At 38.9% G+C, this 13,260-nt stretch overlaps 1 protein-coding gene across 5 annotated transcripts in view; it reads left to right on the forward strand.

Annotated features, from left to right (window-relative positions):
* epb41l4a (erythrocyte membrane protein band 4.1 like 4A) overlaps nucleotides 1-13,260 on the forward strand; it is a 303,990-nt gene that overhangs the window by 201,555 nt on the left and 89,175 nt on the right. For all 5 annotated transcript variants that reach the window (XR_015760856.1, XR_015760851.1, XR_015760853.1 and 2 more), the window contains exon 11: nucleotides 10,927-11,018. Coding sequence is in view for 2 of the 5 variants with exons in the window: in XM_043710600.2 (XP_043566535.2) it covers nucleotides 10,927-11,018 (92 nt within the window). In the remaining 3 variants the exon portion in view is untranslated. The remainder of the gene's footprint in view (nucleotides 1-10,926; nucleotides 11,019-13,260) is intronic.

A 13,260-nucleotide genomic window follows, 5' to 3' on the forward strand; every position in this document is an offset into this window, starting at 1 on the left:
GCTGTGCTCACGGGTCCTGATATCCCTGCCTGATGGAAACAATTTCCCAGCATCCACCCTTTCTATGATCTTGTAAGTTTCTATTAGACCTCCCCTCAATCTTCTAAACTCTAATAAATACAATCCTAGGATCCTCGAACATTCATCATATGTTAGGTCTACCATTCCAGGGATCATCCGTGTGAAGTTTCCTCCCCTAATAGGCATTATTGAACCAGATCAATTTTCCCCCAACATGGTCCTCATTGGATTTTTAATCCCTGATTTTTATTGAATTCAAATTCCACTATCTGTGATGGCAGGATTTGAACCTGAGTTCCTTGGGTTTCCAAATTAATAGCCGATCAATAGTACCACTAAGCCATCGCCTAGAGGGTACACAGAGGAGGATGAGAGAGGAGGTATTTGAGACAGCCCTTTTCTGGCTGGGCTCTTTATAAAGGACTCATTTGAATATGAAATTAGTAATATCTGCCTCCTTGCCTTCACAGCATCCAATTGCACACAATGCAAAAATCGACATTCCAAAACAAATTTATAAATGGAAGTGTTACTTTGTTTTAAACAAAAACATTCCATTTCTGCATCCTGCTAATGCTTATTTTCCTTTGCCTGTCCAAGTGCTGTTACACAGTGCTACCCCAGTAGTCGCAGCATGATGTGCGGGAAGCTGATGATACTGTTAGGACACCATGCAACCATGTTTATATAATGGCAATGGATCTTAACCATGTATCTCAATTTGCATTTTTTGATCATCTGTCTTGTTGTGAATGCTGCATGTATTCAGGTACAAACCTTAAACTTTGTCTTTTTGAGATCATTCCATTTCAGAAGCAGATTCAATGCTCAATCATGAACTTCATGGTCATATTCCCAACATTTCAGGTTAAAAATATATTCCGCAGCTGCTCGGTGATATCCGTGACCTCAGCACCAGGAAGTCATTATACCATTTGCAAATCATGTCATTGGCTGTTGGAATGCATGCTTATTCCCCTAACCACTGAGCCCCCTATCACTATTGCTCTCCCACTTGTCTTCCTTCCCTCTTTGTGAAGCTGATCCACCTGTGATGCTGTAGATTTGGTTCTTGCTGCACTTATACATTGTCATCATCAGCATCCAGAATGGAAAATCAATTAGTGAGCAAATTCTTTTCAATGGATGCCTGCATGGTCTGCCCACTTTTCTTGGACTGTTTAATTGTTACCTATTCCCCTTCTACCTGCATGTTCCTAAGTTGTTATCATCTCCATAAATGTGCCATTCATGTAGCTCTCTGCTTCACTGATCCACCACAGTGACTGAAGCCTCTCTTTCTTGATGCAGATATGGTTGTCTGAGTCAGGTGAAGTGTCTGTGTTTTCCATATGATGGACTCTGTGCTTGGCCAATTTTTCCTGCCATACCTAAACTCTTACTGTTGAATGATTTACTATAAACTGGAGTTTACGATTAGAAAGCAGAATTACTCACTCACTAATCAGTTCCTTCTCCTGTACCTATAAACTGGATAGTGGAGGATAAGAGTAAAAATCAACATTTTTTTAATAAAGAGGAGCAGTTCACTCCCCTTCTCAGCTCACTCCCTCAACTCACCAAACTCCCAAAACTCTGTTCAAGCTGTACTCAATACTAGGTCGACTGAGCTGCTGTATTTATTTAGTTGAAGTGCTTAGCTGACTCCATTTACAGAAAATCCATATAGAACTAATGTCTTTAATTAACTCACTATAGCTATCCCACAGTGTTTGCATATCTCCATTTTAAATCCCTGAATTTAAAGTGTAACTTTCAGGTAAATCTTAACTATTAAATGTTAAATACAACAAATTCAGATTTTTAGAAAGGGGTTCAGATTCCATTAATTCACCAAAACACCGAGCCCGCTGTTCAAGCTGCAAGTTCAAAGGGGAGGCCCAGTGGTACTATTACTGTATTGTTAATCCAGAAATCTAGGTAATATTTTGGGAACCTAAGTTTGACTCTCACTACAGCAGATGAAGGAATTTTGAATTCAATAAAAATCCAGAATTAACAGTCTAATGATGATGATGAAACCCATCGTCATCATGTTGGAAAAACCCATCTGGGTCACTAATTCCTTTAATGAAGGAATCTGCCATCCTCACCTGGTCTGGCCTACATGTGACTCCAGACCCACAGCAATGTGGTTGACTGTTAACTGACAGTTAGGGATGGGCAATAAATTCTGGTGTAGCCAATGATACTGTCATGAATAAATAAAAACAAAGTTAGGTCTGTGTCGCAACAAGGTCTATGCATTGGTCACTCCCACCAATACTGTAATCGACAGTTGTTTCTTCAGCAGGGAGATAGGTGAGGATGAGGTCTAGTAAGTTTTTTTCCTCTCTCTTGTCAGTTCCTTCATCACCTGATGCAGACCTAGTTTATCAACTATGTCTTTTAGGACCCAGTCAGCTTGGTGCCACACATTGAAGTTCCAGACCCTGAGTATATTCTATGCCCTTGCCACCCTGAGTGCTTTTTTCAATTGTTATTCCATTTGGAGGAGTACTGAATCATCAGATGGGGTAGGGGGGCTGTAGTAAGTGATAATTAGCAGGCAGTTTCCTTGCCTATGTTGACCTGATACCATGAAACTTCATTGTGTTGAGAATAGATGTTCAGGATTTCCATTGAACTTCCTCACATTTGTTTAGCACTGTGTTCCCATTTCTGATGGATCTGTCTTGCCGATTGAGCAGGGCATACCCATGGCTGGTGATGGTTCCAACTGCAAGGTACCTGTGATGTCAGTGATACCTGAACTCTAAGGGTTTATGAGGAGAAATTACAAAACCCAGTTCTATTCCCAAGATTCTAAAAGGTCAGGGATAATATGTCCAAAATTTCAATACTTTATGGTAAACAAATATTATTTCCAATAAGTTTGAGAATGTATTGCTGGGAGCATAGTTAAAAAAAATTGAAGACAGACATTTCAGAAATAAAATTTCAATTTACACTCTAAGTATGGTGGAAATTTGGAACTTTTTTTCTATAATGGCAATTGACAAATGGTTAACTTTCTTTCTTCGCATATGCTGCCAGACCTGCTAAGTTTCTCCAGCATGGTCTGTGTTTCTTTCAGATTTCCAGCATCCTCTGGATTTTGCTTTTGTTTCAGGTTCATTATGTTCAATACTTGTTAGCCCTATCTTCCCGCTCAGCTCTGGAAGATGTCTGCGTAGAATTCATTGGCTTGAAAATCATATTGAGGATTACGGAAAAATAAATCGAATTAAGCATTCTTCAAATTTTGCTTTCAAGTTCCAACTGGAGAGAATATTTGATTTTAAATCGTGGCATTGAGGAAATATGTTAACTGAAGCCACAACCCAAGGCTCATAGCTAATGTAAAATTAAAGTAGCATGTTAGAGAAATTGAGAATTCATTCAGAAAATCATCAGAAGGCAGGTATTCCTGACTTGTTGTGGTTAGGTTATTAATGTACAAGATACACTTGATTCATGGTAATGACTTTGAATGTTGCTTCTGTGCTTTGTATTAACGTTTAACATGTTTAGCCTGCTGCCTGGCAAGCTAATACTGTATACAGAGGAACCTCGATTAACCGAAGGACACGGGCGGGGAGTATTTCGGTCGGTTAATCGAATTCTGGATAATCGACGTTCCTCTGTACCTTCTTTATAGTGACCAATAGGCTCTGGATTAGCAGAAGTAAATTAGGTTCATTATCCCTTATTTGCTACCACATACGTTGGAAGCTTAGAGGATTTGAAATAACTCAAACCAAAGTTTAATAATCTTTCATAGCCACCAATTTGCTTAATTTATAATTTCATTTCTTGTAGAAGGAATTTAATGTTAAAATCTTACCAAATTAGCTTTTCAGTATAGCATTCATTACTGAGGGATAAATTCTCAAACATCTTATTTCTATTTATAATTGCTTAGAGCATATCATCAAGTGTAAGTGAATCAAATAATCATCTGGTAAATTGGCTATTTGGATTTTGTAACAGGTTTTTGGCTTTGTTTAATAACAATAACATCATTGATGTGGATTTATTAAAACCTTCACACTTAATTGCCTCATTGCTGGCCTGCTGCTATTCCAGTAGATCTCCACACCACTCAACAATTCTCTGCTGATCCATGTAATGATGTTGATCCTGCCAGTAGCATATGCTTGTCTCAAAGATTAAGCCATGCCTGTCTTAAGTACTCACGGCCAGTATAGTGAAACTGCGAATGGCTCATTAAATCAGTTATGATTCCTGTGATCGCTCCAAACGTTACTTGGATAACTGTGGTAATTCTAGAGCTAATACAGTACATGCTGACTCATGCGGGGATGCGTGCATTTCTCAAAAAAAAGAAAAAAAGGCGGCACGGTGGCTCAGTGGTTAGCACTGCTGCCTCACAGCACCAGGGTCCCAGGTTCAATTCCAGCCTTGGGTGACTGTCTGTGTGGAGTTTGCACATTCTCCCCGTGTCTGCGTGGGTTTCCTCTGGGTGCTCCGGTTTCCTCCCACAGTCCAAACATGTGCAGGTTAGGTGAATTGGCCATGCTAAATTGCCCATAGTGTTAGCTGCATTAGTCAGAGGGAAATGGGTCTGGGTGGGTTAATCTTCGGAGGGTCGGTGTGGATTTGTTGGGCCAAAGGGCATGTTTCCACACTGTAGCGAATGTAATCTAAATCTAATCTAATGTCATAATTGGCATTTAACATCCTCGCACAACTGTTTCACATCAAGTTGCTGTTTGAGTTATAAAGGTTTCTGTCAGACACATCTTAGCTATCTGATGATTTATAGCAGTTTGACACCGATAAATGTGTGTTATGATCTATATGTAGTGTGCGAGTAAATTTCCTGGGTCAAAGTATGTTTGAGTCTAATCTTTCATAATGCAGCACTTCGCTATGTTGTGCATGTTTCTATTGGCCTCATTGCTGGCCTGCTGCTACTCCAGTAGATCTCCACACCACTCAACAGTTCTCTGCTGATGCACGTAATGTTTTTCAATGATGAAACCATACTATGTCCATCAGCAAAAGTGTGTCAATTCAGAAACATTTAGAACATCACTAAGAATCTTAACAGGGTACTGTTTCAGATGAAACTAACTGACGAAGATCTTTGCCCAAACACATTCAGCTACCTTTCCCTTTGATACTTTATTTGACTTGCTATGTGTGATCACTATTTTCTACTTTTATTTTATGTATTCTTTATTTTCACCTGGACAAAATGATATAAAAACAGCTGCATTTAACTTGGCAGCTTAGGCTGAATTCTTGCTCAGATCCACAGAGTTATAACAATACCCAGCTTCGAAATAGTGACGGAGAAAGGGATGGGGAGGTGTTTATGAGAATCATGCTTTCAGCCTTTGGAAGGAGCATGAGGCAGCAACAAGGGTTGCTGGATGTACAGGTGGGCTGTCGAAATGGCCTGTGTGCTGCGGCACTTTAAAAACAAGGAATAAAACAAAATATCTGCTTGGTTGCCTTTACCCTTCACACTCCCTCACTTCCCCATACTCACTCTCAACGCCACAACCATACCAACTCATGATACTTCATGCCAGCCCACCCACTCAATGTCCCTCATACTTTGCACTTCAGCCTAAGACTTCACCTAACCCTACATGGTCTCTCATATCCTCCATAACACCTTATGGCTTCCTTCCATCATTGAAAGCTTCCAAGCTGATTCAGGCCAACATATTGCACTCCTCACTCTCTGCCTTTACAATTTCCATGTCAACTCACCTAAATACCACCGTGGGCAGATATCAGGATCCATGGAAAGATTAAATAAAGATCTTCAGTGTCTATTGATGAACCCACTATTAGAAAAAAATCACATTGATTAAAATCCTAATCACGACATTTAACTCTCCGTAACCCTTGATAATAATAAGTACTTGCATTCATAGTACCCATTCAAAGACTTTTTAAGCACTTAGAGCTATCAATCAGAATGTGAACTGACAGGAGCCCTGCTGTGATCATGATAACTTGTGAAATTAGTCTTGCAGTACTTTAGGCTTATGTCAACTGAATGGAATAGCAAGTATCGATTTTTATTTAATCTCTGCAGACACTTTTGTATTCAAACTTTTAAAGGGTGCAAAATGCCTTAAATGCCAGGGCAACTTTATAGCTCCCTTTGGTAGCTCCTTTTCACAGTTCCAATAAACTTGATAGTTCCAATCCATTTACTGCACATCTTACAGACATTAAAATCTACTTTTAGTGACTGTAAAGTCACTCGACCTCTCCAAAAGTGCACCTAACTTCTCCCAAAGCTGTCCTTGGCTCATATCCAAAGGGTTGAAAATGTGTTGCTGGAAAAGCGCAGCAGGTCAGGTAGCATTCAAGGAGCAGGAGGATCGATGTTTCGGGCATGATCCCTTCTTCAGGAATCCTGAAAACGTCGATTCTCCTGCTCCTTGGATGCTGCCTGACCTGCTGCGCTTTTCCAGCAACACATTTTCAGCTCTGATCTCCAGCATCTGCAGTCCTCACTTTCTCCTAGAAGATCATATCAAAAGGGTATCATACCTCTCTAAAGGGATAACCAATTTTCCAAAGAACTCCAATATGTTCGGACCACTTCCTTGCAATTCTAAAGAAATCATGTTTTGGATACTCCACTTAAAAAAAAAACTCTGATCTGTGTGAGGACAGCTATGCTTCAACTTGTGCAGTTGCCTCCATGAACAACAAATGTGCAAAACCCAAGCCACTCTCATTCCTGTGCCTACTTCATGTTAATGGTGAAGGCTGTGTTTAGGGGCAGGACATGATGTGGGCTTCCAGTGCCATTTTCTCAAAGACAGAGAGCCTCTGTCTGTGGAAAAATTAAGCCTTACTGCCTGCAATATTTAATAACCGAATTAACTCATGACAACAATAATAACAATTTGCATTATTATAACATATTTAATGTGATAAAGCATCTAATGATACTTCATAGGAGTAATTATTAAGATAAATTTTAACAACAGGCCATGCAACACATATTAGGACAGGTTATTAAAAGAGGTATGTTGTAAGGAATAGTTTAAGAGAAAAGAGGTTTTGCAGAATATTCCCCAACTTTTGGCCAAGGATTTGAGCATGCTCCTCAGAATTGTTAGGTCTCACATTAGCAGATTGAAAGAAGTGGGAAGATCAGAATAGTTGTACTACATTGCTTATCATAACTAATGAAAGCCATATATCTTCTCTCAGATAGAGTTGCAATTGCAGTTAGAGCCATTTATTCGTAGTGTTCTACCTTATGACATGAACATGTGGAATTACACAAGTTTTTAATTAAGTCACATGATGTACAGAAATTATAGTGCACAAAATCATTGACATTGCTCTGAAAGCACATCACTAAGTTGTTCTTATTTCATATTATCAATATGATTTGATCAAAATCAGACCAAACCATTCTCTTTCTTCATCCTTTGAGAATTATAATAGAAATAACTCCACAGAGGCCAGTAACCCATCACTAAGTCATTCTTTATTTACAAGTGGAGAGTCCTTGACACTGATTCAGCTTCCTCAGAGCTAGCTCTCAGAGTGAACAGGATGTCTGACTCTCCTAGTTTGATGTCAGCCAGGGCTCCCTGATTGGACCAGATTAACAGTCCCTATCAGGGATCTCATATTCTGTGAGGTCCACCTGGCTGACCTCATTACAATCACTACAATAATGTTAGTAGTTGCCTGCACCAAAATAATAATGGTTGACATTTAGGATATTTGCCAGACTGGAGATTTTATTTCTACAGATGTTACCATATCTCATTTAATTCTCTCTTGTTCATTATGACTGAATCAATCTTTCAAAACACTCCTTGAATGTGACTGCCCAAAAGACTGAATAAGTTAAGCAAGCTGCGACTAGCTAGGAAGATGTATGGAAATGTTGGCTGTCCAGTTTGAGTGGAGTAGATACAAATTATTGAGTTACAGAAGTGTATTTGAAGCATATTAGGCTGTTAGGGTAAGGAATCTGGAAGCAGATTGGTAAATAGAGAAGAAAAGTACTGAGGACGTTTTGAGTAAATTTCTTTTCCTAACAACACTGTGGGTTTACCTACACTGTATGGACTGTGGAAATTCAAGAGGTGACTTCCCACAATTTTCTCTAGGGAAATTAGGGATGAGCAATAAATGATGGCCTTGTCAGTGACACCAATATTCCATGATTTTAAAAAAATGGTTCAGCGGTTTCAGAGCATAAAGATGTGAGTCCTTGCCTTCCACATAAGTATTGCAAACATTGTCTACTTTCCAACATTATTATATTCCCAGGATTCTGAAAATGCTTTCAATTATTATGCAAGCTAAAGATATATATGGTATAGTTGTACTACATAAGTTCTCTTTTAATTCTTAGAATTAAATCTATTGATTGAAAAAATATTTATTCACTGTTAATTCATAAGACTTCATTCAATAAAAGTAATGTTAAATAGTTTAAAAAACACCTCTGTTAAGAATGAGAAAAGTTTAAAATGAAAACAGTTTCTCCTGTTAACCAAAAAGTGTTGATTTATGGTATAGAATCTGTGCATGCCCTGGGTCATTAATTCTCTTTATTGTCCTTTGACTTTGGATTTTCATGACAACCAATTGATTAGGATGATAAGACAGAAATAGGAACTTTAATTAATGTTCTGATAAAGTTCATAAAATGTCACAAGTCAGATTAAGACTTAGTTCCCATGAAGCCATTGTATATGTATGATTAATCAGTGTTCTGACAGTAACCGACTTGAAAATGCTACAGGCATTGCCACATTATCAAGTTTGAGTTATGATTTCAGTAAACCTTTATTATTCAAAGCATTCACTGAACCCAAAAGACAAGAAGCTATAATGTTTAAATATCAAATGCTAGCTTATGAGAATATGATCATTGTTTGCTTAATTCATAAGAACCACACATTACAGATCACTAGATAAAATTAAGTGCAGTAATTTCACAGAATAAAATTGAGGAGGAAAAATTGCAAGACAAATAAAATTGTATACACAGCAGATCCTTTATCATCTGAAGAAAAAGAGTATGTTGATTTTACCGAATCACATTAATAGAATGATGAGCTTCAAGGAAAGATTTTATTTGAAAGAATTATGAATGCATACCATTTGTATCCCTGGATGCCTGATAAACTTAATTTAACACATGGAATGTCAGAGTGAGTGACCTTGGCGAAAGCTAGTTTTAGTTCTTGGATGTATCTTTCAATCCAGAACAGTGAACTGTCACAGTTTTCACTGAGCTGCAAATGATTACCCAGAAGCAGCCTTGTTTTCAGACAAGCCATTATAGCAAATCCTTGATTGTACAGAATTCTCTTTTATTTGATATCAGCAAAGTGCGACAGCACTCATCTATCATGCTGTGATGTAAAATAATACTTCACTTTGCTATCTTGAAAATTCAATTTTCTGGCTCAAGGTTAGAGTGTTGGAATTTTAAGTATTCTAAACATTTAAGTTTTTTTCCTTAAATGCATTGAAGCTGTGAGTTTGTTTTTGTTCTATGCTTGTCCAGAGTTCATAATCAGCTGCATTTTATTGTAGTAAAGAAATAAAAAAGTAGCAAGTTTAACTGAACTGTTCAGGTCCAATTTCATTCTAAGTAAACATTCCCAACATTTGTCCAATCTTGGGAACATCTATTTCACCTCACAGATTGGGGATATTTAAACACCCATGAATGAGCAGGTTAGAGCTGGTGAGACAGTAACATCTTGCAATTTTTAAACCCAACCCCAACCAATTTTGGGTTGATTGCAGACATGTCAGGATGGGCTGAAAAGTGTGATGCTGGGCAAGCGCAGCAGGTCGGGCAGCATCAGAGGAGCTGAAGAGTCGACATTTCTGGCACAAGCCCTTCATCAGGAATGTGGGGCTTATGCTTGAAACGTCCACTGTCCTATTTCTTGGATGCTGTCTGACCTGCTGTGCTTTATCCAGTGCCACACTTTCTGACTCTGACTCTTCAGTATCTGCAGTCCTCACTTTCTCTCATGTCAGGATGGGTGACTAATAAACACTCAGGAAGTCACCAAAGTAGCTGCTTGTTGCCATTTTTACTGAATTTTTATTTACAACTTAGGGAGACTAGGATTCCCAGGTGTCTAAAAACCTGTGAGAGACTCTGAATCCATGACAGATTTCACTGTTTGTGAACAAGAGGAATGTTTTTCCAGACCCAACAAACTTATTTCCACTGTGTCATCCAACTTTCATTTCCAATGTCTGACTCAGATCACAGTGTTCTGCTTTATCCCTCACGTTCCTCCAAAACCTCTTCACAATACCACCCTGCCCCACCCCTCCCCCCAGCACCAGGTCAGGTAAGCTTATCTCTCCACGCTTCAGGCTCTCTGCCTTTATTCCTGATGAAGGGCTTTTGCCCGAAACGTCGATTTTACTGCTCCTCGGATGCTGCCTGAACTGTTGTGCTCTTCCAGCACCACTAATCCAGAATCTGGTTTCCAGCATCTACAGTCATTGTTTTTACCTTGTCACTTTGACTATCAGGTAGGAAATATATTTTAAAAAATTGATCCTGCCGTTAAGTTTGGCTGAATGTGCAGAATCTCTTTTCCTCTGGGAATAAAGACCACACTGTACCCACTTCTCTGTGATCTCCCTCTTCCACTATTAATAAGTTTCCCTCCAGCTTTACTCAGCCTATTCCAGAGCCTGGCCACCCCTCTCCCTCTCCATAGCCAGCTTAGCCAATTAATCAAATAGAAAACATCTAGTATTTTCATTCATTTCTGTTTGAACATTTTGTTTATTTTATAGAGATGTGTTTCTTCTCATTTCTGGATTTGTATGATAATTATGAAACACCAAAAAGGTGAAGTAGTTTTCATCTTATGATTTGCTTTGTTTTTGTAGTGTACTGAAACATCATACTTCTTTGAGGTACCCAATAAAGCAGCCTGTAAGCATCTATGGCGATGTTGTGTGGAACATCATACATTTTTCAGGTATGTATCATTATATTCCATTACCACTAATTCTGAACAACAAACAGAACACTAAAAGAAGCTTTACTTGTGATAAGAAGCAATTAGTGATGGTACTCTAGTAGATGTTCATTTGCACCTAAATTATAATCTAGGTTAAAATAAATTTAAAAGCAATACCTGTAGTGTAAATTTAAGAAAGGACTCACAATTTGATAGTACAAGGTTTATATAGTTTCCAGAAGCAAAATACAGTTTATGGTAGTCAGTTGTGTGCAAAGTCTACAATTAGACATGCAGTTTCACCACTTATATTTTAACCAAGTCATCTACATGTCTCATGAGGGGCATATGGGAAGTGTAATACTGCTTTATTTGCCTTTCCTCCATCATTTAATTCACTGGTAAATAGGAGATTACATCTTGCAAAAGGGCTCAGTATATTGTTTGGTGCATCTTGGTTCAATAAAAATTCAAGCTCTCTGAGGATATCACGCCATTTGTGAAGTGCAGTAGGAGCACTATTTAACATGATCCTGAGTGTAATATCTGGTCGCTGTCATTGTATCCCCATTGATAGGGTGTAATTGCATATGTGCGGCCTGCAAAATCTGTTTGGACGCTATAGAACAAAGTCCTGAACTGAGCAACAGCACGTATAGGCAATACTCAGAACCCTAATCTGGCACACAAAATTGGACATTTAAAGTATTTTTATAAACTAGAATAATAACGCACCTGTCCATCTGGATTCACAATCCAGTGGGATCAGTCTTTTTATTTATGCATGCCTTATATGTGGAAAGTAAACAAAGATTGGAGGAGTACAACTAAAGAATTAATTCTAACTCCTTAACCCCTGGCTAAATGTGTTTTATACTTATTGTGTTTCTTTGATACATTAAGCTTGCTCTTTTAAAAAAGAGATGTTATTGCTTTAAGTGCGCTTAAACCCCGGGCCTGAAAATCTATGTATTCTTCTTTAGTCTTATATCTAACTTCAGTTTCAGAAGTCAGGAGTGCTTACATGTGGTGGGCAGCCTCTTGACAGAGTTGCAACTCAAGTATTTTAAAGGTGGTGTTGGTGGAGGTAATTTGTGGTTTAAGCCAGTCACATTTGAACTGAGCTAACAGGGACAGATGGAAATATTTTCTGAGTGACCGGCAGTTTAGCTATTTTAAAGAAACTAGCCTGTAACCTTTTAGTAGAGTTTTTTTTCCAATAGGAATATGCATTGTGCAGATTAATCAAAGCATTTCATATCCTTACATTATCTGGAAAAAAGGTGGATGTGAGAAATATACGAATACACTGGTGTAGGAGCATGAAATGCAAGAGGAGCAGGACAGAGATGGTGAAGAAGCAGTCACGACCATCAGTTCAGATACTAGCACTTTACAGAACAGTGATAAAGCAGGATCTAGATGTAGTAAGCCCCAGGGCATGACTAACTTGCAGGTAGGGCAGGAGCAAAGATAGTACAGAAGCCAGTTCTTTAAAGGGCAAGTTTGTGTTCTCCTGCAGGGAAGTCAGATAAGAGTTTGGGGTAGTTTAGAGATAAAGGCAGATGAAAGTACACAATAAAAGGTTTGTTGCAGTGGTGGTAGGCCTGCCAGAAATTATGTTGTTAGTGAGGAGAGATGTTTGGCAGCAACTTAACACAGAGCTTAAAGTTCATCCTTTCTAAGGTGGAATTGATGACCAGGACAGAACTTTTGGACCCACCCATGATGCAACAGCTAATGGACAATGCCCCAGATTCCATTGCAACTGAAACTGAAACTGCTGAGTGCTGTAGTAGAAACTCAGATGAACATCAAGACTTCTCATCTCTTGTCCTGCAAGATCAGGCTGTTGTCATCATGAAGGAGAAAGTGAGGACAGCAGATGCTGGAGATCAGAGTCGAAAGTGTGGTGCTGGAAAAGCACCGCAGGTCAGGCAGCATCCGAAGAGCGGGAGAATCGACGTTTCGGGCATAAGCCCTTCATCAGGAATGAGGGCCACCACACTCTCGACTGTTGTCATCATGGCATGATGCTACAAATGCTGGACTTTACTATGTTTATAACTGTTTCTGACAATTCAAGGTAAAATGAAGTAGTTTGAGGAAGGGCGAGTAGGGGTGTGATTTCCTACAAACTCTGCCCAGAGACAAGCTTAAGTGACCTTGTCAGTCTTTGGGAAACAGATTGGGTCAAAAGTTTTAAAGTAAGGTTCAAATTCTAACATCTGTACACAAAAGAGGAGGAAACTGACCTTGT

The sequence above is a fragment of the Chiloscyllium plagiosum genome, unplaced genomic scaffold (assembly GCF_037043375.1).
Source record: "Chiloscyllium plagiosum isolate Xiang-an unplaced genomic scaffold, Cpla_swu_hap1 HiC_scaffold_2, whole genome shotgun sequence".
NCBI classification, from domain to species: domain Eukaryota; kingdom Metazoa; phylum Chordata; class Chondrichthyes; order Orectolobiformes; family Hemiscylliidae; genus Chiloscyllium; species Chiloscyllium plagiosum.